Genomic DNA, 25471 nt, shown 5'->3' with positions numbered 1-25471 from the left:
AAGGAGCATCTGTGCTCCTGAGGGTTTGCCTTTCCCCTCTGCAAGCATCAAACCCAAGATCACTCTGCAGGTGCTCCAGGTGAGTTTCCTTTCCCATCCCTGGTGCTCAAAGCCTGTCCTGAGCCTGTCTGTAACTCCTGTAGAGCAGGGGTTGTAATCAGCTGCTGCATGCTCAGGGTGGGAATTTACAACCAATTCAAACTGCCCTCAGTCTAAATTGTCACTGGGAAAGGCAGTCCTGCTCTGACCCTAAGTGAAGCCTATTTCTTAATGAAAAGACCTCAGTATGCGTGAAAATGCTGTCTAATTTAGACAATTCATTTGCATTCATGATTTAAAAATTAAACCATAAACATATTTTACACTGCTGCTTTTTCTTGGAATAAGGAATTGAGTAAAGGCCCCTGTCAACCCAAACCAGTCTATGGTTCTGTAAAAGTAAAAGCACTCTCAAAAAAAAGGAAAGAGGAACACATCTTTGTTGAATAGATATTGTTTTGATCAATTGACTATTCTTTATACTGAACAGATAAACACAACTGATGTCTCAGTAATTAAAAGGAGTTATTTACTTCTTACATTACCTGAATAAGAATAAATTGAGCCTTTCCAAACTGTCCCCCCTGAGATATTTGATTGCTGTATATGTACAATAACACTTGGTTTGAAATTATTACACTCGAGGCTGTGCATCACCACAAGCAGCACATAAACTTCCCCCTGCATCACAATAACCCTGCTTTGAGTTAGAGACACCATCTCTGTGCTTGTGCTCCTGTTCCCAGCCTCAGAGACAGAGGAGGGGAGCAAGGGTCCTGTTGCAGCAGGGAAAGCTGAGGAGGGTGATCCAGTGGGGGTGACCCAATGAGGGTGACCCAATGGGGGTGATCCAAGGGGATGATTCATTGGGGATTATCCATTTGGGGGTGATCCAGTGTGGGTGATCCTTTGGGGGTGATCCAGTGAGGGAGATCCAATGGGGATGATCCATTGAGGGTGATCCAGTGGGGATGATCCATTGGGGATGATCCAGTGGGAGTGATCCAATGAGGATATCCAGTGATGGTGATCCAGTGGGGATGATCCATTGGGGATGATCCAGTGAGGGTGATCCATTGGGAGAGATCCCAGTGGGGGTGATCTATTGGGGGTGATCCAGTGAGGGAGATCCAATGGGGATGATCCATTGAGGATAATCCAATGGTAATGATCCATTGGGGATGATCCAATGGGAGTGATCCAGTGAGGGTGATCCATTGGGAGTGATCAATTGGGGGTGATCCATTGGGAGTGATCAGTTGGGGGTGATCCAGTGGGGGTGATTCAATGAAGATGATCCAGTGATAGTGATTCATTGGGGATGATCCCGTGGGGATGATCCATTTAGGGTGATCCAATGAGGGTTATCCATTGGAGGTGATCCATTGGGGGTGACCTATTGGGAGTGATCCCCTGGGGGTGATCCATTTTGGGTCACCCAGTGAGGGTGATCCATTGGGAGTGATCCATCGAGGGTGATCCAATGCAGATGATTCATTTGTGGTGACCCAATGGGGGTGATGCAGTGGATGCCCCAAGAGCTGGGGCCCCGTGGTTCAGTTCAGCTGAGGCAGCACAGCCCATCTGGGCTTTCCATTGCTTTAGAGCTGCCAATGTGAGGGGCAGATGCGGGGCCTGTGTTTGAGACTGGCAGAAAGCCAGAGCTGGAGGGGACAGGGGGGTATGGTGGCACTGACTGGCGGCTCTGTGTCTCCTCTCCCTCTGCAGCGGGGTGTACTTCCAGGGCACCACCATTGGCATGGCTCCCATCATGAGCATGTGCACAGCAGAGCAGTCTGGAGGGGTCGTCATGGTAAGTGGGGCAAGCTCTCAGCCACTCTCTCTGGCCCAGCTGGGGGGACACCACACCAGCCCTGCACTCCTGCCCCATCTGTCCCGTTTTCCATCCCTCTGTTGTTCGGATTGCTTGTAAGTGATAGTTGCCATAGTGAAAACAACCAAAATATTGCATTAAAATATAGCAGGGCCTCTTTGCAAGGAGTTTATTGCTCTAATTGTTATTGAACCAGGTGCTGAGGTGCTGTGAGGAAGAGAACCAGAAGATGTATTTGTTATACACTTGGGTATACTTGTGTTACAGGCAGCAGCAGTCTATCCTGAATCTTTTATTATATTGATTTTATTCTGTATTTATAGAGTTTCCTGTGTTAGGCCTTATTTTCCATCTTTGCAGCAGTGGTTTTATTGCACTGCCAGACAGAGAGAACAAACAATGGCAGCATTTATTCCAGCTGAGTCTCTCCCAGGGCATGATTGTTGTTGTTAGATGCAAGACATGGTGAACACACAAGCAAACATCTTGTCCAATCTCTGCAAGTAGTTCTGATGTACTTTCTTTCTGATTTTTTCTTTTTTGAAATTTCAGTTTTGCTGTGCTTTGTGCTAAGACAGGGGGAAGAAGCTTTAAACTAGAACGGTCAAATCACATAATTTGGGAAAAGTTGTGTCAAAGTTGTAGAAAAGATAAAGGTTTCAGGCTCTTGGTAGCTTGAGAAGCTGAGTCTGTAATTGCTGTCTGTAACAATTATTCACTGGGGGAGAGGTACAAAAGGAAAAGGAAGGAAAAAATGAAGAAAGAGCTGTAGGAGTGTCCCAGTGCACCCCCAAGTCTTGGTAAAGGCACAGATGAGGCAGAGAGCCCCATTTTACCCATTTGACTCAGCCCTGCAGCCATTTGGCTTTATCTGCAGTCAGAGATGCCCCTAACGATGACTTTCTGTCCTTTTAATTTTTAGCATAAGATTTAAAACACTCCACAGTGTAATTTACAGCCAAGTCAGTTCTCTTTGCTCTGGAAGCTGTCATTTTAAAGAGAAATAATTACTAATAGTTCATTCCAGTAACAAGAAAACAAGAATCAGCATTTCTTTAGAGCATTCTCATAGAGAGGGGACTGATTTATCTGTCCAGGAGAAACCCAGGCTCTGTGGATGAGTCCTGGGCCAGGCTGAAGCTTCTGTGGTGAAGGGGAGCAGGATGTTACCCAGAGATTCAGTGAATTTAATCTTTTGAGGTGCAAATTAACTTGAAACTTGTACAGAATAATCAGAAACGTTCTCCAGCTCTTTAAGCAAATCCTCAAAAAGGAGCCAAATCCAAATGAAGCAAACACTCACCCCAAAACCCAAAAGTGCAGCTGCCCAACCATGCCCTGAGTTAGAAAAAGCAGATTCAGGCACAGATAGATATATTTATATATATTGGTACCTGTATTAATATATATTTCTATTTTATTTTTATTTTTATATTTAATATATTTATATATTTATATATATTGGCACAGCTGCCCAGGAAAGGAGTGGAGTCCCCATCCCTGGAAGTATTTAAATGCCCTCTGGAGGTGGCACTTGGGGACATGGGGCAGTGGTGGCCTTGGCAGTGCTGGGAATGGTTGGACTCCGTGGTCTTAAAGGTCTTTTCCACCCTAAAAGATTCTGTGATTCTGTAAAGAATGAATCACCCTCAGCCTGGGAAGGTCAGGGCTCAGGTGTCTCGGCACTGCACAAATGAACATTTGGCCAACCTCATAATTCAGCCAATTTCTCATCCATCCCACCCCCAGCCCTCTACACCAAAAGCTCCCACACTCTCAAACCTGTTCTGGAGGAAAAGACAATGAGAGACTGCGTCAGAAATGACATTTGAATGCAAAATCTGGAGTGACTCTTGTCTGATGTGATTTTCCTGCTTCTTTCTGCAGTTAGTCAGCTCTGCTTTATGATCTAAATTCCTCTGTCATGCCTCCCTGGGAGCCTGCCTGTCTCTTTTCTATAGGGCTGAGCTCTCTCAGTGGGTGACACCCTGTCTGCCATTAATTTTCAGGGGAACTCAAAGCAGGGAGAGCAGCCATGTGAGTGTGAGGAGCTTTAACAAGACCTTTATCATTTCATTTCCCTGTGAAGTTTCTGTAGTGTCACAGAAAAACCAAAGAGAAGTTGACATTAAAGCAAGTCTTTGACGTGATTCAGTCTTCATTCTTCTGTTTCCAAAGGTTGCCCGCTGAATTCATGGATTTAAAAGTAAAATATTTCTGAGAGAAGAGGAAAGTGACTTTTTATCTGGGCAGACAATGATGGGAGAAGGGTTTTAAACTTACAGAGGAGAGATTTAAACGGGATATTAGGAGGAAATTGTCCTCTGTGAGGGTGCCCAGAGCAGCTGTGGCTGCCCTGGATCCCTGGGAGTGCCCAAGGCCAGGCTGGATGGGGCTTGGAGCACCTGGGACAGTGGAATTGAGCTGGGACTGGATAATTTTTAAGCTCCCTTCCAATTCAAACCATTCTGTGACTCCATGAACAGAGTGAACACGCTGAATATACCAGGAGCAAGCAGGGCATTTGCCTGGTGGAGCAGTAGGTGACAGCATTTAATGATTAGGGTTTGATTGAAATCCCAGTGGAATGAAGCAGAATTCAGCTGAAAGCAGCTGCATGTTTTGTGCAACAGCTTATAATGCCTTAACAGTAGATGGTTGCTTATTCAGTGGTTGTGAAATGTGTTTGGTAATGACTTTTACTGCTCAAGCTAACTTTGAAGGACCCTGGTGGAATAAATCAAAGTCACATTGCTATTCATTTCTTTAGTCCTTGTGATTCTTAAGCGGCCTCAGTATCAAATGGAACATGTCACTGTTTGTTTTGATAATCTTCATTTATGCTGTCTTCAAATAACCTCTTTTGCTGAGGCATCACATTCCTCCTTCTGCAAACCCTCTCTAGAAGCTGATAAAATTGCATTCCAAGTGGATCTGAGCAAGTAATGAGAACCGCATGGGCTGCAATAATTGTTTGCCTTTTCAAGTCCCAAATTGCATTTCACATCATTTATTGCTCCACTTCTGGAGTGGACTGTGTGAATCCTTGGTTTTAGTTTTAGTTGACAGCTTCAGAGTATTCAGAGAAATATAATCACTGCTCAGTCAGTGGAGGAGATACTGGAAATATAAAGAAAGTCTGGGCTCAATTTGCTGGGTGTCTGTAGCTCAGTGAGGAGTTTCTGCCTTGACCAGATAGCCTGAATTTCAGGGCATCATCCAGTGACTCAGTGGTAAATTATATGGAATTATTTTGCTGTTTTCCTAATCTTCAGCCCTGCATTTTTTTTTCCCCATTTGAGTGAGAGGTTGTGCTCTTTTTGTGACATCAGGTTCAATTACACTGAATTCTCTAAGTATTCCATCAATTACTGTGTGCACAAAGATAAACCCATCTGTATCAGACCAGTATCTAGATAAGATATCTCATTACGTGGGTGTTGAGCAGGACAAACTGCACACAAACTGCCTGTCACAAGATTTTTATATCAAGATTTTAAAATTCAGGATTTTTTTTAAAAAAGAGACATTTTGTGAACAGAAAAAATTCTTTTGAGTTGATTCCAATTACAGAAGGAACATTTTTGACTTTTTTAGAATGACTGTATTCTCTTCTTGATTTTGTTTGCTGCTTGAGAAATGATTTACTAAAAATATTGGCCCAGACAGATGAAAGAAGAAACTCTTAAATCTACCCCAAGTCATGTATCAAGGCCTCCATTAGTACACAGATAATGTTTTAGACAGTTCTACCTTTCACTTTTTAGTCTGGAGTTTGGCTTAGATGATGCTGAAAGAGTTATTTAAAGTGAATATATTCATGCAAGCTTCTAGAGCAGGCAGCTGCACACAGTAATTCCATTTACTGACTGATAAATAGTGGATCATGCATTTATATTACATGTTTATGCCTTCAGGGAAAGCTTTCTTACAAGTGTAGTGGATTTTTTTTCCCTCAAGGAAAATGATCAGTGTGGAAAGGTCTCTTCCTTGTGGTTAAGCCAAAACATCATTCTGATCAGCAGCCTGTAATCAAATCATGCAGTGAATTTCTCAGAAATTATTGTCCCAACAATCAGCATTTAAACGTGGATTAGTGTTAAAATTTCAAACTGACACTCTCAACACTTAGAGTATTTATAGGTTAATAAGAGGCCATGGAAGATTTTGGCTTGCTCTGGCCTTTCATTTTAAAAAGGAGATTTTTAAAGGTTCTTGGTTTTTCTTAAAAGGTTTGTGAAGTCTTGAACATTCTGATATTATCAAAATGGTCTGAAGCAGATTAAATACACTGAGTGAAATCTCTGTCTGCATTTTTAATTTGCCTCCTTAACTTGTCCCTCACCACACTCATCCTCACCCATAGATTATTGCCCTTTCCAACACTCCATGTCTGGTGAGCTCTCTCTGCCACCTGGGGCACCTGGGGGTTTGGGGCATTCCTTGAACAGCAGAGAGAGATGTTCACAGCTGCTCAATGGTTTCAAATGTCTGATGGGGAAACTGGGTGGCCAGAAAGGCTGTCCTGAAATCCCCACAGGGATGAATTTAAAATTGAGTTTATTTAACAACAGAGTAAAGCTTATAAACCATTTCAAAGGACAGGCAATGGGACCTTGGAGGGGGAATGTGTGCCTTGAGCTGGGTTTGTGTGCTGAGCTGACTGGTTCTCCTGTGGGGTTTTGTTTTGAAGGATCACTCAGAAAACCCTCTGGGTGCAGCAGTGACGCTGGCTCACGAGCTGGGGCACAACTTTGGCATGAATCACGACACCCTGGAGAGGGGCTGCAGCTGCAGAGCTTCCACTGAGAAAGGGGGCTGCATCATGAACCCCTCCACTGGGTAAGTGCCAGCCTACAGCTACACTGGGACAGCTGTGCCTTCATTTGTGCCTCAGGAACATCCAAAGGTACAAAAAAAGACACAAAAGGTTTTTCAACACCTGTTAAATCTTGCAGTTACCCTCCTCAAGCTGAAAAAATGAAATGTTATCAGAGCATGTGTACTATTGCACGTTTCTATTTCCAGGTTAACAGTGTGAGAGACAAAAGTGCTGTAAGAAACTGGGTAATTTAAAAAAACAGAAAAACAATCCAGAGCCAAACAAACTGTGTTGCAAGTGTTAAATCAGAATTTCACCTCCTCTCATCTTGCCAGCTGGGCATCAGTCACAGTAGGAAATGAGCCAAGGCTGAGATGAGTGGGTAGGAAATTCAGTAATGCAGGAAATGCACTCTCAGGCTCTCTGCAAACTCTTTGTCTCATGCAGAGCAGGTTTTAGTTCTGCACAAACCTTTGTTGCAAGTTGTGAGCACTTTCAGCTCATGAGAAAATGAAATCTGTCAGGTCAGTGGGATTAAGGCTGTTCTGTGTCCAGAGGGAGATCTTCCAAGAAAAGAGATTAGAAATGTGGGAAATAAGAACCAGTGAACCTGTGGTCACTCCTGTGGGTGCAGGGCCAGCAGCTGCACTCAGTGATCCTGGTGGGTCCCTTCCAGCTCAGGAAATTCCCTGGTTCCCTGTCAGAGCTGAGGGGGGCTCTGCTGCTGGCAAGGGCACTGTGCCAAGCACAAGAGTGTTCTGTAGACACTTGAATTTCAGGCACCCTGGGCAGAGTGAGCTGTCACTGCTTGCAGGGATGTATTTTAAGTTCCTGTTGAAACTGAAGGATATGAGGAATGAGTTCTCCATGTCCGTGTTCAGGCTAGGACTGAAAGGATTAAATTCAAGTAAGATTTGCCAATTAAACTGCCTGTGACTGGAATCCAGCAAGAACCAGTGAGGCAAATATCTGCCAGCAGTGTAGGTACAGCTGGATGTGCCTTAGGACAAGAGGATGCTCTGGATGTTCTCTGCTGTCCCTTCCAGCTCCTGTGTTCTCTCTGTGTGCCTCAAGTTCATCTGTTGCTTAAAAACCTCTTCTGGGAGCTGTGATCAGCCCCCCCTGTGCCTTTTCCAGGACTGCAGGTTTCTGGGAAGGAAGGGGAGCAATGTGGGAGAGGCCAGGGAGGGTTGGGCAGGGCTGTTCCCTGCTGCTCAGCCCAGCAGCAGCCTTGGAACTCCTTCAAAGGCAAAGCTGTCACCCTCCATCCACCAGGGCAGGAATCAGGGCTGTGGCCAGGGGCCAAGCACAGCAAGCTGAGACACAAACAAAAGAGTTGTGAGAGTGGGGGAGAACGAGAGGGATTTCTGCAGTCTGGGAAGGAAAAATAACTGAGCTCTTGTGAGACAATGGGTGGTAATCATCCCCTTGGAATGCATCCTGCACTGGTCAGGGCTCTGTCACACACAGAATGACATGGGACAGGGCTCTGGGCTGAGCTGGGCACTGGGCTGGGCTCAGTTCCTCAAGGAAACATTCCATTTTCTGCCAGCTCAGCTGAGTTACTGCTTCTGCACCCAGATGTTTATTGCAATAAACACAGGGATGCTCTCAGGACAGAGATTTCTGGGCACTTTCTGAACTCATGTGGTGAGAGGGACATTAAAGAGCTCCTTGTTCATTCCTGTTTCACCCTGGAGTCCTTGGGGGTGTCTGACCCTGTCAGTCCTGTGTGCTGCATGTGCCAGTCCAGGCACTGGGCTGGGGCTGGCTCAGAGCAGGGCTGTGCCCACGCAGGGTTCCTCAGGACAGGAGGAGTTGGGGATCCCATTCCCCATCCCAAGCAGCTCAGCTCCCCCACTGGGGTTCCTGCAGAACCTCCCAGGTTGAAGGTTTGGGGGATTTTCACATCCCCCTCTTTGGGTTTTCGCCAAACTCTGCATTCAGCTGGTGCCCGAGGAGGAGCTGTGCTGATTGTTTGCACTGATTATTGATTCAGAAATGGAAACTTCAGCTTTGGGTTTACAGCCTCAGGCTTTATCTCCACACCAGGCTGTCAATCCGTGACAGATATTCCTGGAGAACACTCCATGCCTTGAGCCAAGCTGCCTCTCACCCATTTCAAATTAACACTTTGAATAGTTAATTACCCAACGTGTCTCACCAATAGCAGTATTCCCCTGAGCACCATTATTGAAAGAACACTGGAAAGTTTTCCTCTCTGGAAGTGTTTCTCTGTTAAGGAAAGGCCAAATGAATGTTCCTTATCTCAAATGCACTCTGGAAATAGCCAAAAAATCAAAGCTAAGAGAATCCCATGTCCATTTAGAGAGACAGCCTGCTCTCAGTGTACTCACTGCACTGCCTCTGTGCTTTGCTAATTGGTTTAAGGTAGATTTAATGAGTGGAATAAAGAAAAATCTAACTGAAGTTAGTGTAAAAAGCACTGAGAAGTCCTTATCTGACGTCTACAAAAATAGGAAATACCAAGTTATGGCAGAAAGGTCTCTGTGAATTTCACTTTGGAGTCACTGGTGTGGTTGTGCACAAAAGGAAATGTTTTAAGGCTGTTGACTTAAAAGGGATTTCATCAATTATTGTAATTTCATTCAGTTCCTCTGTTTCAGTCTTTGAAGAGGTCTTGGAAATTTTGTCTTGGTGGGAAAAATCCTCCAGGGATCAGGGTGGAATTTAAACTCTGTTGGATCCATGCTTTAATCAGCTTCCTATAGTTTTATTCTTAAAAGACACCAGCAAGATGAGCACCAGTTGTGTGCGAGCTACAAATGTCTAAAGACCTACTACTTTAGCAAAATGTATTTTTTCTTAACATGGAATCATGCACAAAACCCCACAAATTTGTGTCAATACAGGACTTGGAGAGATTCAAATATCTGCTATGAAAGTCACATAAATCCTTCCGTAGAAACAGGAGTGGTTCCTATAAAATACTATCAATAAGGAATATTTAGTACTGAAAGTAATATTTTATAAAACAGACTGTTAATATTTTAATATATTTAATATTGATACTAATCATATCAGTAAGGAATATTTAATACACATCTTTTTAATGCATCTATGGTAATGATATTCCTCTAGTTTTTTAAATTGACTTGTACATGGTTGCAAGTGCCAAAGAAGGAAAATTGGAGAGATTTGTGAATCTTTTTACTGAGATCTTATTATCTGGAAACTAAGGGACTGGGCTGAGCCAGTGAGGCCACTTCAGTATTCCACTATTTTTCCAAATATCTCCCTAAAGTGTCGCCTCTTAGGAGTGAAAATATTCCTCCTGCCAGGCAGATAAATACCCAGGAGTTGTTCTGGTGCAGCCCAAGGCATTGGGCTGGATTTATACCCCTGTAAATGTGAGCAGAATTTATGCAGAGCAGAATGCTGCCCATTAGCAGCGCTCGTTTATTTAATAATTCTGGAAATGCAGTTTTTACACAAATTTTTACTTCATCAAAATTGAGCACAGGGCTCTCCATGGGGTTTGAAACTGGGTGAGCTCCCACTAAGAAGTTGAAATATTGACTTCAGATATGTCTGAGATTTTTTTGCAGCCTTAAGAGAAGCAAAGTTTTGAGAGTTGGTGTTCTCCCTTCCTGAAAACTCAAACGTTGAACTTCCCCTGTCCCACTTTCCTGTGTCCTTGATTGCTGTGCTCTTTGAGCCCCACACAGGGAACCTGGCTGCAGGGAAATTTGCTCTTCCCTCCCTCCCACAGGGAGTGCTCCCTGATCCCTTTCCATTTCCTCTTCCTGTGAGGTTAATGAGAGCAGGAATCCTCCCAGGATGGGCAGTTTCACCCATTCAGATGCTCATCCTGCAGTTGGGTTTTCCCTTTGGGATGCCCAATTCCTGCAATAACAAAATACCCTTTTCCCTTTGGGTTGCCCAATATTAAATTTTTATTTTATTTAAATTTTATCAAATCCATTTTCACTGGCCCCTGGTGGAAGCATTTTCTCTTCCCACGTTCATTTTTTGTTGCTGGATCATCCCAGCCAGGGCTGATGGAGATGGTGACCAGGACAGAGCCATTTGTTCCATCTCTCTTTGCCTTCCCACACACACAGGCTGGTGGAAAATGGGGAAAGGGCTGCTTTGGGATGTTCCCCTCCAATCCCCCTTGCACCTGGGTATGGGAATGGTGGAGATTTTCTCAGGTCTGTCCCACTGCCCCACGCCCCATTGCTTCTCTGTACATTTATTATGAGATGGAACGCCTCACATTCATCTGGAAGGTTCTCCTCAAAGCTCATGATGGAGAAAAGATTAAGTAAATGCAAAATAATTTGAAATACTCAGGAAAATATAAATTCTGTGTGGGCTATTGTTTCAGGACATGTAATGAGTGTAGATATTCAAGAAGTAGAAAATCTGATGTGTGAGAGAGCATGGCTATTGATATCTGCTTAACAAACTTCTGAATGAAAGAACATCTCTTGGGAAACTTTTATTTTAGTCTAGACCCCCAGCAGACGTGGCTTTCCTCTTTTCCAAGGCATATTCTGATTTCCACCCCTTGATGACACACAGGAAGGAGGAAGCAGCTTCTTTGGGATCCTTCCCTCACAACAACTCCCTTTGTCCTGTTCCTTCTGTGTGATGCTCCTTTTGAAAAGTCAAGAATGAACTGAACCCCTCTGCCTGCGTTTTTTCTCCCCTGTTCTTATCTTCAATCTTGTGTTCCCATTTCCAATTTTCACAGCTAGGATTTAGTCACTCTGTTTCTCTCTCAGATTTTAAATTGAATTTACTCGGATAAATATGATTGTAAGTGTTACAGGGAAGTGAGGCTTGTGCTGTGACACTGCTGGTGGAAATTCCTGTTTTGTGTAGTGATGACCATAAATAGAAAAAAAGGAGAAATGAGATCAATTTAACCTCTGAGCTATAGATTATTATTTCAGAGGATTTTTATGGAATGGTGCCTCACAGGGAAAAAAAGAACAGCTAATTTTGAGTAATTGCCTTTCAGTACAAAATTTCACTTTAATTGTTGAGTTTTTGGAGGTAGAGTCTGGGGGTGGAAACCAATTAGGAGCCCAGAAAGAACACAGAGTAGAAATCATACATAGAAAAATATTGGTTAATTTACTGCTGTAATTTGGAGAAGACATTTTTCTAAGCAGTCTCAAAAAAAATCCTGCTGTTATCAGTAAAGTTTTAAGCAAAATTCAAACCTTTATGTTAGAATTAAAGCAGGGAGACAATGGGAAGCTGCCTATTTGTGAATGAGAGTGAGAGCAAGGGGGATCTGTTAAGACTCAGCTGAGTGACAATCCCAAATTAAACTAATTACTCCAATTAAGCACTGCTGAGGAGAAATGGGGGAAAATTAACCATGGGAAGGACCATCAGGTGGGCTTCTTCCAGGTACCACTGAAAAAGAGCCTGAGCACTTACTGGGTTTTAATTCCCTCCAGGAGCAATTAGATATTCTGCGCTGAGCACTGAGTACATCAGCAGTAATTAAGGTGAGATAAAATATTTAAGTGGAAACAGAGTGGCTTTTTCCTGAGCAGTGGTAGCAGATGTGTGTGGGGAGCTCCAAGTGACACCAAGAGTTGCACAGGAGCTGCAGCAAATGTGAACATTCCTGTTTGCCTCCCTGGGGAGGAGCTGGGCCATGGATCTGCTGTAGAGTGATCCAGGCATCCCTGGATGATCTCTGGAAACATTTGATATTCAGAGGCCAATTCCTGTGCTGTGGGATCTGGGACAATTATCATTGAAAGGCAGCTCTGCTGCAAGTGAGGAGGAGTTCATGTGATGCTTTGCTTTTGTGTGCTACCTTCAATGAAGGGGTATATCACACTTTAGTTTGTGCTTTTTTTATAAGTAAACACCCATTTCTGCTGGCAAGGAAAAGCTGGTTTTATTGGCTCCCCTCTATTGACAGCTTCTGTGGTGGCAAATAGATTATCAGGGACATCTAAAATAGCTTTTATTTGTTTTCTCTTCCTGCTTGTTCCATACTCTGGAAGGTCTTGCTGATTTTCCTGGTGTAAGGGCTCAGACTTTGAAGATTTCTCTGGAGTTTGTGCTCAGTGCAAGGACAGGGCTGGCAGCAGCTTTGGCATTCAGGAGCAGCTGTAATTGCAGAGTCCAGCAGCAGAATTCTCTCTTCCCAAACTCCTGAGCTCCAAGGATGCATCTGGAATATTCCCTGTGATGCCTTGTGCAGGCTGCCCTAGAGCAGAGGCTGGGCAGAGCTCCAGAATAAAGCAGGGATTGATTCAAAGCATCTCCTCCATGGCTGCACCTTGGGCAGCACCAGAGCCCAGCCAGGGCTGCCCCCAAGATGAACCAAAATGGCCCCAAAATGCACGGCCGGGCACGGGCTCTGTCCCTGGGATCAGTTCTGCTCCATTTGCACCTTGCAGTTCATTGTCCCATCCCAGCTTTAGCCCAGGCAGTCCCACCCTGCTTGTTTTTCTCTCTGCAGCCCACGGGGTTTGTGCTCCTGGGCTGAGATTTGGGTCATTTGTCCTTGGTGCCCAGCTGGAGCAGGAATTGTTTTGTGTCCCTGCTCTGTGCACAGAGCTCAGCATCCCTGATGTGAGCCCAGCCCCACACACTAAAGCAGCACAGAATGTGAAACACAGAAAAGCCAAACCTGAGGCATCACCCAGAGCCACTGAGGTGTCACAACCTGGATTAGTGAATATTCCTTAATTGTTAGGTCACAGGTGTGTGAACTGTATCAGGGTCTCTGTCCTAAAACCAGCTGATATTTGTGGTGGAATTATGGGTTTGGGAGGAGAAATTGGCCTCTGCACCCAAACCCCAACCTGCTTTGCTCCTGTGCTGCAGTTTACTTCCACCTCTGGTGAGCTGGAGCAGCATTTCTGGGAGAGAGGTGACAGTCCAGGTGATGGGAGCTCCCCAAATGAAGAGCAAGGTTTGTGGAGGCAGGAGGGTGTACATGAAAGGATTCCCCAGGGATGTGCCTGGCTGCCCAGGAGTGCAGGAGGGTGCACATGAAGGAGATTTCTTTTCTCCAGCCTGGCTGCCCAGGAGAACTGGGCTGGAGGAGCAGCAGGGATGGCCCAGGCTGAGGGGATCAGCAGCTCCTTCGTTCCCCACCAGGGCAGCGTCTGGGGGAGCAGCACCCCGTGATTAAAGTGCTCCCAGTGCTGTCCTTTGATGGTGCTGGAGGTCTGTGCTCCCCTGTGCATCCCTCATTACCATTAATGAGCTTTAGGGCTGCACATCAAAAGCAGGGCAGTGGCAGCAATGCTGATTTTACACTGCACAAGTGAATATTTGCATCTTGGAGAGCTTCTGGGCTCAGTGGGTTTGGGTCTTCTGAGTTTTCTGAGGAGCCTTCTTATTTTGTCATCTGCTTTTGTTTGGTTTTTGAACTGCCACGGGAAAAAAATATTTATTTAACTACTTTATAAACATGTAGTTAAATAAATAGAACATAGTGGAAACATCTTAAGGTCAAGTTGGGAAAGTACTAATCACTTGTGCCATTTGTTGTATTAAGTATTAGTTTCAGTCACTTTTCTCCTTTTTGAAAAATGATCTCAAGGAAGCAGAACATAAGGTCACCCTCATTTTGGTCATTCAAAGGCTGAACTGGAGTCTCCAGATGTGAAAATATCCACCCTCCAGAGGTTTCCAGCACACAGCCAGGTTTGCCATGAAAACAGAATCCACTTGAAGGGAAAAACACTTTTTCCAGCACTTCTCCAGATTAAAAAAAAAAAACCCAAATAAATAAAGCTTAAAAAAAAGGCAAAAGGTCAGGGTGAAATGGGAAAGAAATCAGAAACAGAGTGTGGGAAAGGACACTTCAGTCTATGGAGTGTTTTTTTGTAGACGTCTTGCAGCATCTTGGAGCTGCAGAGCTGTTAAATGTTAGATAATCAATCATTAGTAGTTAGCACAGAATTCCCTGACCCCTCTCAGTGGGTTTTCAGCTGTTCAGACCTCACTTTGCATTTTTCTGTCTGGCAGCTCAGAGCCATTAAACTCTGGAGTCAGCAGAACTATCTGGAATTACCTCTGTTACAATTTGAGGAAAATGAAATTATCTTTCAGATGTAAACAGTTTCTAATTAAACTCTGAAGCTGTTTATGTTCCCAAACCAGTGTGAGCTGAGCTCGGCACAAAGACAGACTTCTTTGTTGTCTTTTTCTTTTTTTAATAAAGTTGATATACTGATGTAATAAATTACTTGTGACAGAGCTAGGTCTGTTGTGCCAGCAGTGCAACTGCTTTGTTTTTTTGAAAAAAATCTTTAAGCAACATATCCCTCTGCCCCAGTAATTTAGCACATTGCATTCTGGTCCTTCCTTTAGTAGGAAACAGCCACGAGATTACAGAATAGATTTATGTCAGTCTTTCCCTTCACTCCAAATAGCCCCACGTCTGCAGTGCATTTGGCCTTCTTTTTTTTTTTTTTTTTTTTTTTTTTTGTTAATAATTTCCATGTCTGGCAGATATATTTAATTTTTGTGATAAATAAGATCTGTGTTGAAGAATTAGTAGCGTTGGTTGAAATCCGTTTAATTTTTCCCAGCCCTTTGCAGGAGTGGGTCACTGTTAACAATTAGCACACAGAAAAAGAAAAAGGATAATTGCTTTTTATTTAGTTTAGTCTTTCCCATTTCAGTAGATGTGCAGTTAGGAGGGAAAATAATTGGCTTTGCTGGTGTACTCTGAAGGAGAACTCTCAGATTGACAGCATGACTTTGCTGTAAGTGAAGCTGACAAGGAGAGAGGTGACTTCTCCAATGAAAGCACATTTTACTCCTGGTGTGATTATTTATAGCAGATACTTAAGGACAAGCAGGGGTTTCTGCCACGAGATGTATCCACTTTTCCTGGCCTGGATGCTGGGATGAGAGAGCTCAGCTGCCTTCTGTCTTGTTGCTGTAATATCCATAGGAAATATAGCTCTGAGAGGGACATCCTTCTCCTGCAGTGCTGCTATTGCCATGACCCACGAGAACAAATCATATCAGGACATTTCCCTTTATCTTGGCCGCTTCATCAAAAGCAAAAGAAAAAATAAAAACAAACCCCAAACTTTTCAACCTGCAGGGATAAATCTGCAGAGCAGCGCATGGAGAATTAAGCACCCAGTGTCCAATTTTAATTGGTGTTAATGAATTCCAAATTCCTGGCTTGGAAATGGGAACGTACCTTAAAGGGAAAATCCTTCAGGTCCCATGCAAGCTCCTTTTTGAGCATGTGTTGTGTGCCCAGGAGCACTTGGAGGAGCTGCTGTGGACCTGCAAGGCTGAATCCCTGTAATTAACTGGTGCCCACAGTTAATTGGCATGGGAATCGCAGAGCCCTTTGTGCCTGCAAAATGCTGGAAATTTTACCCTGACAATTCCTTCCTGCAAAGTCATTCCTGATCTTTTCTGATGTCAAAACCTGCCAGGGAGGGCTGGGCACGTTTTCCTGGTGGCAGCAATGCAGGGAGGCTCCACTTCAGCCTTTGTAAATGGATGATGCAGCCCCAGTGGTGGGTTAAGATAAGAAGCCATCTATTTTAGAGTAAAGGCACTAAAATGAACAGGTGAAATAACTTTGGTGTCCTGTAGAGCCTTTTTGTGGCCTCTTTCAGCATGGAAATTGTGCTGATCTCCCCCTCTGGCAGCCAACCACCACCAGGTGAGAAATCCAGAACTGGGATGAAAACCCTCATGGGCTTCAATAAGGCCAGGATTTCATCAGGACCCATGTGGGGTTGTTTTAGATTTATCAAAAGCCATTCATTCCTGTGAGTGAAATTTTAATTTGCTCATCAAGGATGCCTAAATCTTGGATCAGGCTGGATCCATCCTGTCCTCATGGCTTAAAATGAAATAAATACAACGTGGCTGCTAATTTTTGTTTGTTCCACCTCTGTGAAAAAGAAAGGGGAAGGTAGAAAAAAGGATTCTTTGTCATAAATTTATATAACAGTAAGGATATATTTATATTTATATTACAAGGTATATATATTTAGGATTTTATATATATCTATGTTATATATTTAGGATTTTTTTAAGAATTCCATTTCCCCTCATCTGAGGAGTTTTAGGTGATATGGCATAAAGAGCTTTTTTCTCATAGCAGAAGAAGGGAAGGTGGGAATTCTGGGGAAATTCAGACTAATTTCTGGCACTATTTTTCCTCACATCTTTCCTTTGGATCTTCCCAAAGACCAAGAAATTGAGCCATGATCCTGCTGTCTTGGAGTCCTGATTTATTAAGAGCCTGGGCAGTACAGATGCTAAGTGAAATCAATATGAGCCTGTCCCCCAGGTATTTATTATTCCCAGCTTTTTTGCAGGCTCAGATTCTTTTCTCCAGCACCCCCCTCTCACCCAGTGGCATTTCCATGCACTTCATTCTCTGCTCCTGCTCTTCCCACGGAACAGCTTCTCCATCCAGAGATCTGATCCTTGGGGTTTGTCTGTGCCAGAGGGGTTCTTGTGGGTCCCTTCCAACTCAAGATTTCCTATGAAATCCCTTCTCCCTGGCCTGGGTTTCTCCTGGTTTGGTTTAGCCCTATTTTGGGTCCATTTCCCTTAACTTGGTGTCATTTGATCTGCTCACCTGATGTCCAAGCTCACCCAAATCCATCTCCTGAGCACCATCTTTATGACTGGTCTTTCCATCAATCTGATTCCCAAAATCAGATAATTTTTTTTTTTTTCATCCCTGTCTGCTCCTGGCCATGGGAAAAAAAAAAATCAATTCCAAGGTTTTTCAAGGGAGAAAATTAGAATGTAACAGCCTGGAACAAAAGCAGATTGTAAAATCATGTTGGGAGCTAACCAAAGCACCTTTTCCCTAATCAGAAATCAGCAGGAAGCTGATCTCCAGCACTGGTTTGGACCATTTGTCTTTATTTGCTCGTCACATGCTGAGGATGTTGTGTTTTGTGTGACAGAATTTAAACTCGGGGCACTCTGCTTGTGCTCCTTATCCAGATTTTCCTTCACTGCTGGGAGCTGCTGGCAGGCACAGGGTGTCTGCATCCTGCTTTTCCTTAGCCTGGGACCAGACCTGACCTGGCCTTTTCATCCCTCTGCTCTGCTTTGCTTTCTGACTTTTCCTGCAGTCAGCATTGGATCAGCCTCAAATTCTGAGCAGTAGATTGTGAAACCTGAACTCTCAGCAATCCAGCAGATTTTTATTAATGAGGTAGTGGTCTAAAAGGAAACAGAGCAAAAGATGAGCCAGAGGCAAATTCAAACTGATTCCAGCTCCTTGCCTTGGCTGTCTGGTTTCCAACAGGAAGAGCAGTTGTCTGAGTTCAATTCCCATGGAGCTTTTGCAATGCAGATAACTCCAGCACAGAGTCAGGATCCTGTCAGGGCTGATAAATTGGTTTAGTCTTGCTTCACCCCCAGATCACAAAGGAAAGTCACAACAGGCTTCTCCTCCAAGAAAAAACTTCTCTGACCATCTATTTGTCAAAGGGAAAGTAACTGCTAATAATGTTTTATTTGGCAGTTTTGTGACTGCCACAACAGTCTATACTGTATAAAGCCATTAAGCGTTGTTGCCTTGCAGGATGGATTTTTGGGAACCATCCAGGCATTTGTTCTGCCCTGCAGCCCCCCATTCAGAGTTGTAAATCTGCCTTTTTGAATATCTCAGGTAGTTAAAATTGCGCCCTGTGTGCGATGGGAGAGGCCAAGCCCCAGCTGGGGCTGTGTCAGTCCAGTCTGGGCACCTGAAGGGAGATTGCTGGAATTCATTCTGGGAATCTGCACTGGCCCCAGGGGAAAATTAAAACAAACTTCAGGCATTTGTGTGCAAAGCTTAAACACTTCATTGGAAAGGCTTTCCTTCCAATAAGCCTGGAAATTCCACTGTAGCACAACAGGGCTCCAAGCAGACATCAATTAAATGAACACCAGTGTGAGATATCCCAGTTATTTATTGGAAGGGTTAGCAGCCACCTCACAGTGAGGGTGACAAAAGCTGCAGGAGAAGTCTGGGCTTGTTTTGCAGTCACTGACCATGAGCCCAGACAGAAGAGCTTTGATGTCATCTCTAACTGCATGGCCCAATTCTGTGCTCTACTTTATCGATGCTCCAGGGATTAAAACTCTAAAAGAGTAGCAAGGGAGTGAAAAATAGGCTAGGAAAATAAGTGTGGGTTGTCAGACATCCTCCACCTTTTGAAGCAAAATTCCTGTTTAAATGCTTTATCTGTAGATAAAACCACTCTACATTTTTAGCTAAATCCTTCCAAATCACCTGAAAAAGATGTGCCCCATCAACTCTGGGACTGATATCTTGGGCAAAGATATCAGACTGATATCTTGTGCTGCTTTCAAGTGCCCAAAGGCTCCTCCAGCTTCTCCCCTCCTCCTAATTTTCTCAATTTGCTGTTTGCAAAAGCTTTAGGTGTGAAGCAATCTGCAGGTACCTTTAACTCCCCCTTTACTGTGCTGGTTGGGTCAAAAACTGCATTTGTGCCTTTCTCCCTCAAAAGTACTTAGAAATTAAGACATTGTTTAAATAATGGATTAAAAAGCCCTCCCATAATATGGCACTTGTCTAATTAATAGATTAAAAAGTCCCTCCACATTTTGGCACTTGTCTAATTTGAAACAATTGCTACTAAAACGTGAGGTGTAGGAAATAACGTGTAGTGACAGAACTTGATACATGAAGGGATCTGTAGTATCTGAACACCTATTTCAATATCAAAGAAAACTGGATTTTATCTCCTGCTTGACACCTAATTCTGTGAAGTTCTTTATGCTTACTAATTCATTAACATACTTGCTGTACAGAAGAGCTGGAGTGTCAAAAAATGTCATCTCATAGCAAATTCACTTTTATTCTGGTAGGCTCATCTCTCTCAGGAGCCCATAAAAAGTTGTTTTCAAAAGCTGGAGAGCAGTAATAAAGTCTAGAAGGTTAAAACCAAGGGGATGCTTTTTAGTGCAAAAGAATTATGTCAATTAGATCAGGACTTAAGAGGAGGCTGGAAAATTGTCACAGTTCCTTGAAATCAACACCTCCCTGGGTCTAGAAACGTTTATGCTGCTTGAGTTTCTGCCTTCTAGAGCTTTATTCTTGGGTTTCTCCCTCTAGTGCTGCCATTTTTCCATGGAAAAATCAGTTACACCTGTATTACCAAACACAACCCTATCTCTATTCTTTAATTTAATTTCCCCCCCTCGTTTTTATGTAAAACTGGGATATGCAACAGAAAATTCACATATTTCTGTGTCAGGCATTTTCTAGAGTGTGAACGAGGATGAGCTCAAACTCCCATCTCCATACTCCAGTAAAAGGGTCTGCATTGCTCATCCCCTCAGCTGTGGGCCAAAAATCAGGAATTTTGGAGATTAAGGAAAGTAAATATTCATATTTTTGAATCTCAGAGGGTCCTTGGTTCGAGAAAGACACAAAGTCACTGAGGTGGTCAGTTCAGACAAGGTGTTGTCATGGGAAATGTTGGAAGTTCAGGTGTTGGACCAGGGGAACTTCTGACTCAGCACCTCTCTTGTCTTCAAGCACCTTCATGCTCCTAAAAAGCACAGCTGATGTCAGAGCTATTTCCAGGTATGGCCCCTCAGGAATTTTGGGCAAATTCCATTTTTTTCCCCAAAAAATTTTGGGGAATTTTATGGCCCCTCAGGAATTCTTTGTGTTCTCAGGAATTCTGGGCAAAGTTCAGTCCCAGTTTTCTGCACCTTTGGAAATTAGCTGGCCAACAGTTGTTTCCATAAGCATGCTCAGAGAGAAAAAAAATGTCCCTTTTAAAATTAATATAATCTCCAATTATCATATTACCTCAGGGAGGGAGGTCTGGTGGTACTTAACAGAGCTCTTTGGGGCTCTTGTGCATTTTAATTGAGTGAATAATTGTAAACCACTTCAGGGTCTTTTGGTAAAAGGCTCTGTATAAACATTGCCATAATGCTGAATAATCAGGTTGTGATGTGAACTGGAAGAAATGAACCCTATAAATAGATGTGTGGAACCCTATAAATAGATGTGCATTTACATATAGTGTCTGTCTGGGTGTGTGTACATCAATATTTGGGACAGAAAAATTCAGATCCTTTAGAAAAATCCTGCAGCTCTTGAATAAGAAATAGTGGGATTGGAAAGTGATAATCATAATAATCAAAATGATTTTAGGATATGGTGAGGCTGTAGTTTATCATGCTGTGCAATGGATAGAGAATGGATAGAGAATCATTGTGTGAGTGGTTGGGAAGCACAAGTCTGTGGTGTTTTATGGTGCAGGAGCTCGGGGGAGGTGGAATGAGGTTCTGAGACGTGGACAGACAGGATTTGGAGGAACCAAAGGAGTTCCACCTTTCCTGAGGTGCTGCTGCAATGCAGCTGGAGGGGCTTGGGTCTCCTGCAGCTCAAGGCACTGCTCCTCCAGGGATATTCCAGATGGAGCAGGGGGGAGAACAGGAATGGGAATATCCCAGCCTGAGCAGTGGGAATGACGGGAATGGGAACATCCCAGCCTGAGCAGTGGAAGGACAGGAATGGGAATATCCCAGCCTGAGCAGTGGAAGGACAGGAATGGGAATATCCCAGCCTGAGCAATGGGGAAGGCAGGAATGGGAACATCCCAGCAGCCTGAGCAGTGAGAGGACAGCAATGGGAACATCCCAGCCTGAGCAGTGGGAGGACAGCAATGGGAACATCCCAGCCTGGGCAGTGATCACAGATCTGCTGTGCCCTGCAGGGATCAGCAGCCACTGCCTCTCTCCTCAGTGCTCTGCCTGTCTCATCTCCTGAGCCTGTAATTTTCTGGGGCAGTGGCTCAGTTCCTGTGCTTGTGCTCTCCTGTCATCCAGCCCCTGAGGAAGGGGAATTCCTCTGGAATGGAGATGACGGAGATGAGCTTTTATATTTCATAAAAAAGAAAAGAAAAGAAGCCTGTGCCGGGCAACGAGGGGCTGGTACAAAGAATCCTCTCTTCTTAAATGGGACTTGACAGAGTGCTGATGCCACTTCACTTAGTTAATGGAGGGAGCCATCTAATACAGGCTAAATGCAGAACTGCCTAAAGGAACCTGGCATTTGGAGGGCTGGAGTGCTTGAAATATAAATGAATGGGACAAGCCCAGGCTCTGTTTCCCAAGGAATCGATTACCAGGGATCCTCTGACAACTGTGAAGGTCTTATTTGCAGGAGCAGCAAAGCTATTTTTGTTGGAAACTGGGATATTTGTTGCTGGGGATTAAAGACATCTTTAAGCACCAAGGAGACACCAAGGAATGCTGTGGATTCCAGAGGGTCAGAAAGGCTGAAGTGATTTTCCTCGCTGTAAAGCCACTGAGGAGACTGATGGTAGTGCTGGGAACAATTTGAGTTCTGTTGAGTTGTACCCACAGCCAGAACAGTTTGACAAAATGATCCATTGTGTATTAAATCTACAGATTCAGACTGTGAAAAATGCATGGGACACAGCATTTTGGAATAAGAGTGAGGCTGGACTGAAGTGTCCTTTCTCTTTCCAACTGTAAAAATAAATAAGGATCTGTAACAGAAAATGTCTTGAGTGGAGATGAATGGAGTATAAAGACTGCTGATGAATTTTTCACCTCTGGAATGTTCTCCATGGCATTTATGAGCTGGTTTTCCAACAGAGTAAGTGTCTGAGCTACCACAGGAAGCACAAACATCCCTGTTTAGGCATCACTGAAATCTTGGAGACAGGACAAGGGCTGGCTTCACTGTGGAGACCCCATTTCCTTCTCCCACCCTAGGGCAGCTCCTTCCAGGTGAGACCAGAAGCCTCTTCACAGGACAGTGGGAGGAAGCTCCTGCATTTGTTCAGAGGATGAATTCCTTTCACATCCCCATCTCTTTAGCATTTTTCACAAGCTCCAGATCCACTCAAACATTGGTTTGAGCACTGCTGACATCTGATATCTGTGACTTCCCTTCCCATCCCATCTGCCAGGCATTTCATTCTTCTGATGAAACAGCTCTAAAATTGCAAAGACAGACAAAATACAGCCTAAAATCACAACAATCAAGTGCTGTGGCTGTGACATGGAACTTTATTGGACAAGAAAAGAAGACTGGTGTATCAGAATATCACATTAAAGATCAGTCAGGTTTCCAATGAAATACCAATTGGTACCAATTGATGTGGGATCTTCTCCTGCATGGTGTGGTTACCCTGAAGTGTCTCTGTTTCCACCAACTGGATTTATTTCTGGGTTTTTATTGCTTTATTTGGGGATTACTTGGTAAAGAAGAAGAGTTTCAGGAAATGTCATCATGTGCCATGTGCTGCACTGATGTCAGCTGAGGAAATCAGTGTCAGGAGCAGGAAAAACCAAAGATGAATGGATCTCTGGGTTCAAAATAGGAAACAGCTTGAAGTTGCTTTGGGGGGAAACATAAAGCTCATTCATCAGCAATGACACAGTTCCACCTCTGGCACAGAGAGAGGACTCTGCCCTCCTGCTGATGGACAGACACCCCTCACATCCATGCCAGTCATCCTGGAGTCCAGGGGTGCCAAGGAACTGCCCTGAAACAGTGACTGATTTGCCTGGTGAGCTGTAATCATGATCTGTGTGTGGCTGAGAGGTGTCACATGGAAATCTGCATGAACTGTGCTCGTGAGTGGATTTCATTCCCTGAGAGGTGTGTGTCTCCTTGTCTCACCCCAGTGGATATCAAAGGTGTGCCACTGAAGAGCAGGATCTTGCCTGGATGATGCAGTGTTCATTTATTTACACTTTGATGTGAGGGCCCTGTCTGATCAAGCCCTCATCAGGATTTCTCAGTCAGGTGTGTCTGGGTTTCTTTGGTTTCTTTGGTTTTTCCTGCTGTTTGGCAGGAATGTGCACCCATCTGCTCGTTCACAGTCTCGTACACAGAATTTTGTGAGGTTTCTTCCCAGTCACACTCAGGGTAGGACAGAAGTTTGTGGTGCCCTGTTGAGAACATCTCCAATTGCTCAATATGAAATGGTCAGTAGTTTTCCAAGAGCCTTTATTTTCTGTTCCATTACTCCAAGTGCCTTCCCTGTCCTCCCTTGGGGCCCAGCTAGCAGCCTGGCTCCTACCTCCTGCTATTCTGAAATTTCTTTATTTATCTTAGACTCTGTCATTTTGCTGAAACATTGATATTTTCCAGCAATCAGCTTATTACATGGAGATGCCTATTAGCTTTCTGAAGTCATATGTCAGTGAAACTCAAAACTGTTTAGTTTAACTTGACAAGCCCTATAGTGATATTGGAAAATTATTTTCTTCTTCAGACTCATGTTTGTGTTCTTTTCCAATGAGCTGGCTGTTTTATTGCAAAAGAAACTGTAAAAGAGGTAATTTTAACTAGGCACAAAATATATTCTGTTCTGTAATGTATCCATAACCTTCTAAAAGATCCTAATTAACTTCCTTATGTCAGCATAGGAAGCTCTATTGCATTTGTAGTTGCCAAACATTTCTTTCTTTTTAATAGAAATTATCCCTTTCTAAGACCTAGGGGCATCATCATTCCCAAAACAAGCTTTTCATCTGAGGGTATCAGAAACACCAGGAGATTAATGGAAGTCTGGAGTTCAGCAGTGCAGAATTTCTGTCTGTTATCTTGCTTGTCTGCAAAGATAACAGTCCTAGTGGATTGGCACGTGGGTGACACAAAGCACTCAGTGAGTAAAGTGGAATGGCCAGGTTGGCTCCTGAGCTGCTGAAATGGGGAGTTTCTGCTGGACAAAGGTATCAGTCTGAGGGGAGAAGATGTTTTACACCATGTTTGTGACACAGGTTCAGTGTTACTCAATGTGGACATGAGATATGTGGGGAAATGGTTCCCTGGACATGAGATATGTGGGGAAATTGTTCCCTGTCAGGGTGGGGAGGCCCTGGCAGGGGTTGCCCAGAGAATCCATGCATGGAGCAGCCACAGGAGGTGTCCAAGGCCAGGCTGATGGGGCTTGGAGCACCCAGGGGTAGTGGAAGGTGCCCCTGGAGGTGGGATGAAATGGTCTCCAAGTCCTTTTCCTGCCCAGACTGTTCCATGGCTCTGGTTCCAGCACATTTCAGCACAGAGCAGTCACAGCAGCCCTTGGGATGATACCTTGGGGTTTGAGTTGTTCTGTTCTGTTTTGGTGTGCAGCTTTAGCTTTATATGAAGTGTTACTGGAATATTTCACAGGGTGGTGGAAACAAAACAATCCTGTTCTAGCTGGAGACTCCAGGACAATCTCCTCAAACTTCAGGCCCAAAGCGTGAACAATGTGAAAAGAGGAGGGTGGGCAAGCAAGCAAGGAAGATGAAACTTCATCATTTGATGCTGTAAATTGTGCAGTTAATCCTATATGCAAATGGACTAAAACTTATAAAAATGTGAGATCTTGGCCCAAGACCTTTTGCTTCCACCTTGGAGCCATCTGGGCACTGCCAGGGTGTGGCCTTTGAGGGCACCTCAACAAATCTGCACTTTATTCCTCTGAACTCCCTCTGGCCTCTGCTCCAGCTCCTCGAGGCATCAAGGACACTGTGCCATCACTTGGTGTCACTTGGTCCCTCATCCGTGAGGCAAACTGCAAACATTGCTCAGCAGAAATGGAATTGAGTTCTGCCAGAGAAAAACAGCAATTACCTGCTGGAATTTGTGCTGCATGGGGCTGTTTTGTTCTCACTGTCTGGGTGTTCTGCAAAAGGAGTGGGTCTGCCCAGCAGGGCCCAACCTGCACTCAGCACTGGGAATTCCAAACAGGAATATTTTCAGCCTGCTGATTTAAAATTATTATTTAAATAATATGTTTATTATTTATTTATTGATATTAAAT

General features: G+C 44.0%; 1 protein-coding gene across 1 annotated transcript in view; it reads left to right on the top strand.

The window, feature by feature from the left end:
- ADAM12 (ADAM metallopeptidase domain 12) overlaps nucleotides 1-25471 on the top strand; it is a 185856-nt gene that overhangs the window by 128847 nt on the left and 31538 nt on the right. Inside the window, exons 10-11 of the mRNA XM_058029711.1 lie at nucleotides 1768-1852; nucleotides 6567-6715. Of these exons, the coding sequence (XP_057885694.1) occupies nucleotides 1768-1852; nucleotides 6567-6715 (234 nt within the window). The remainder of the gene's footprint in view (nucleotides 1-1767; nucleotides 1853-6566; nucleotides 6716-25471) is intronic.

This window comes from Melospiza georgiana, chromosome 8 (assembly GCF_028018845.1).
Source record: "Melospiza georgiana isolate bMelGeo1 chromosome 8, bMelGeo1.pri, whole genome shotgun sequence".
NCBI lineage: Eukaryota > Metazoa > Chordata > Aves > Passeriformes > Passerellidae > Melospiza > Melospiza georgiana.
Note: the sequence above shows the minus strand (reverse complement) of the source record. Positions and strands in the feature narration are given on the sequence as shown.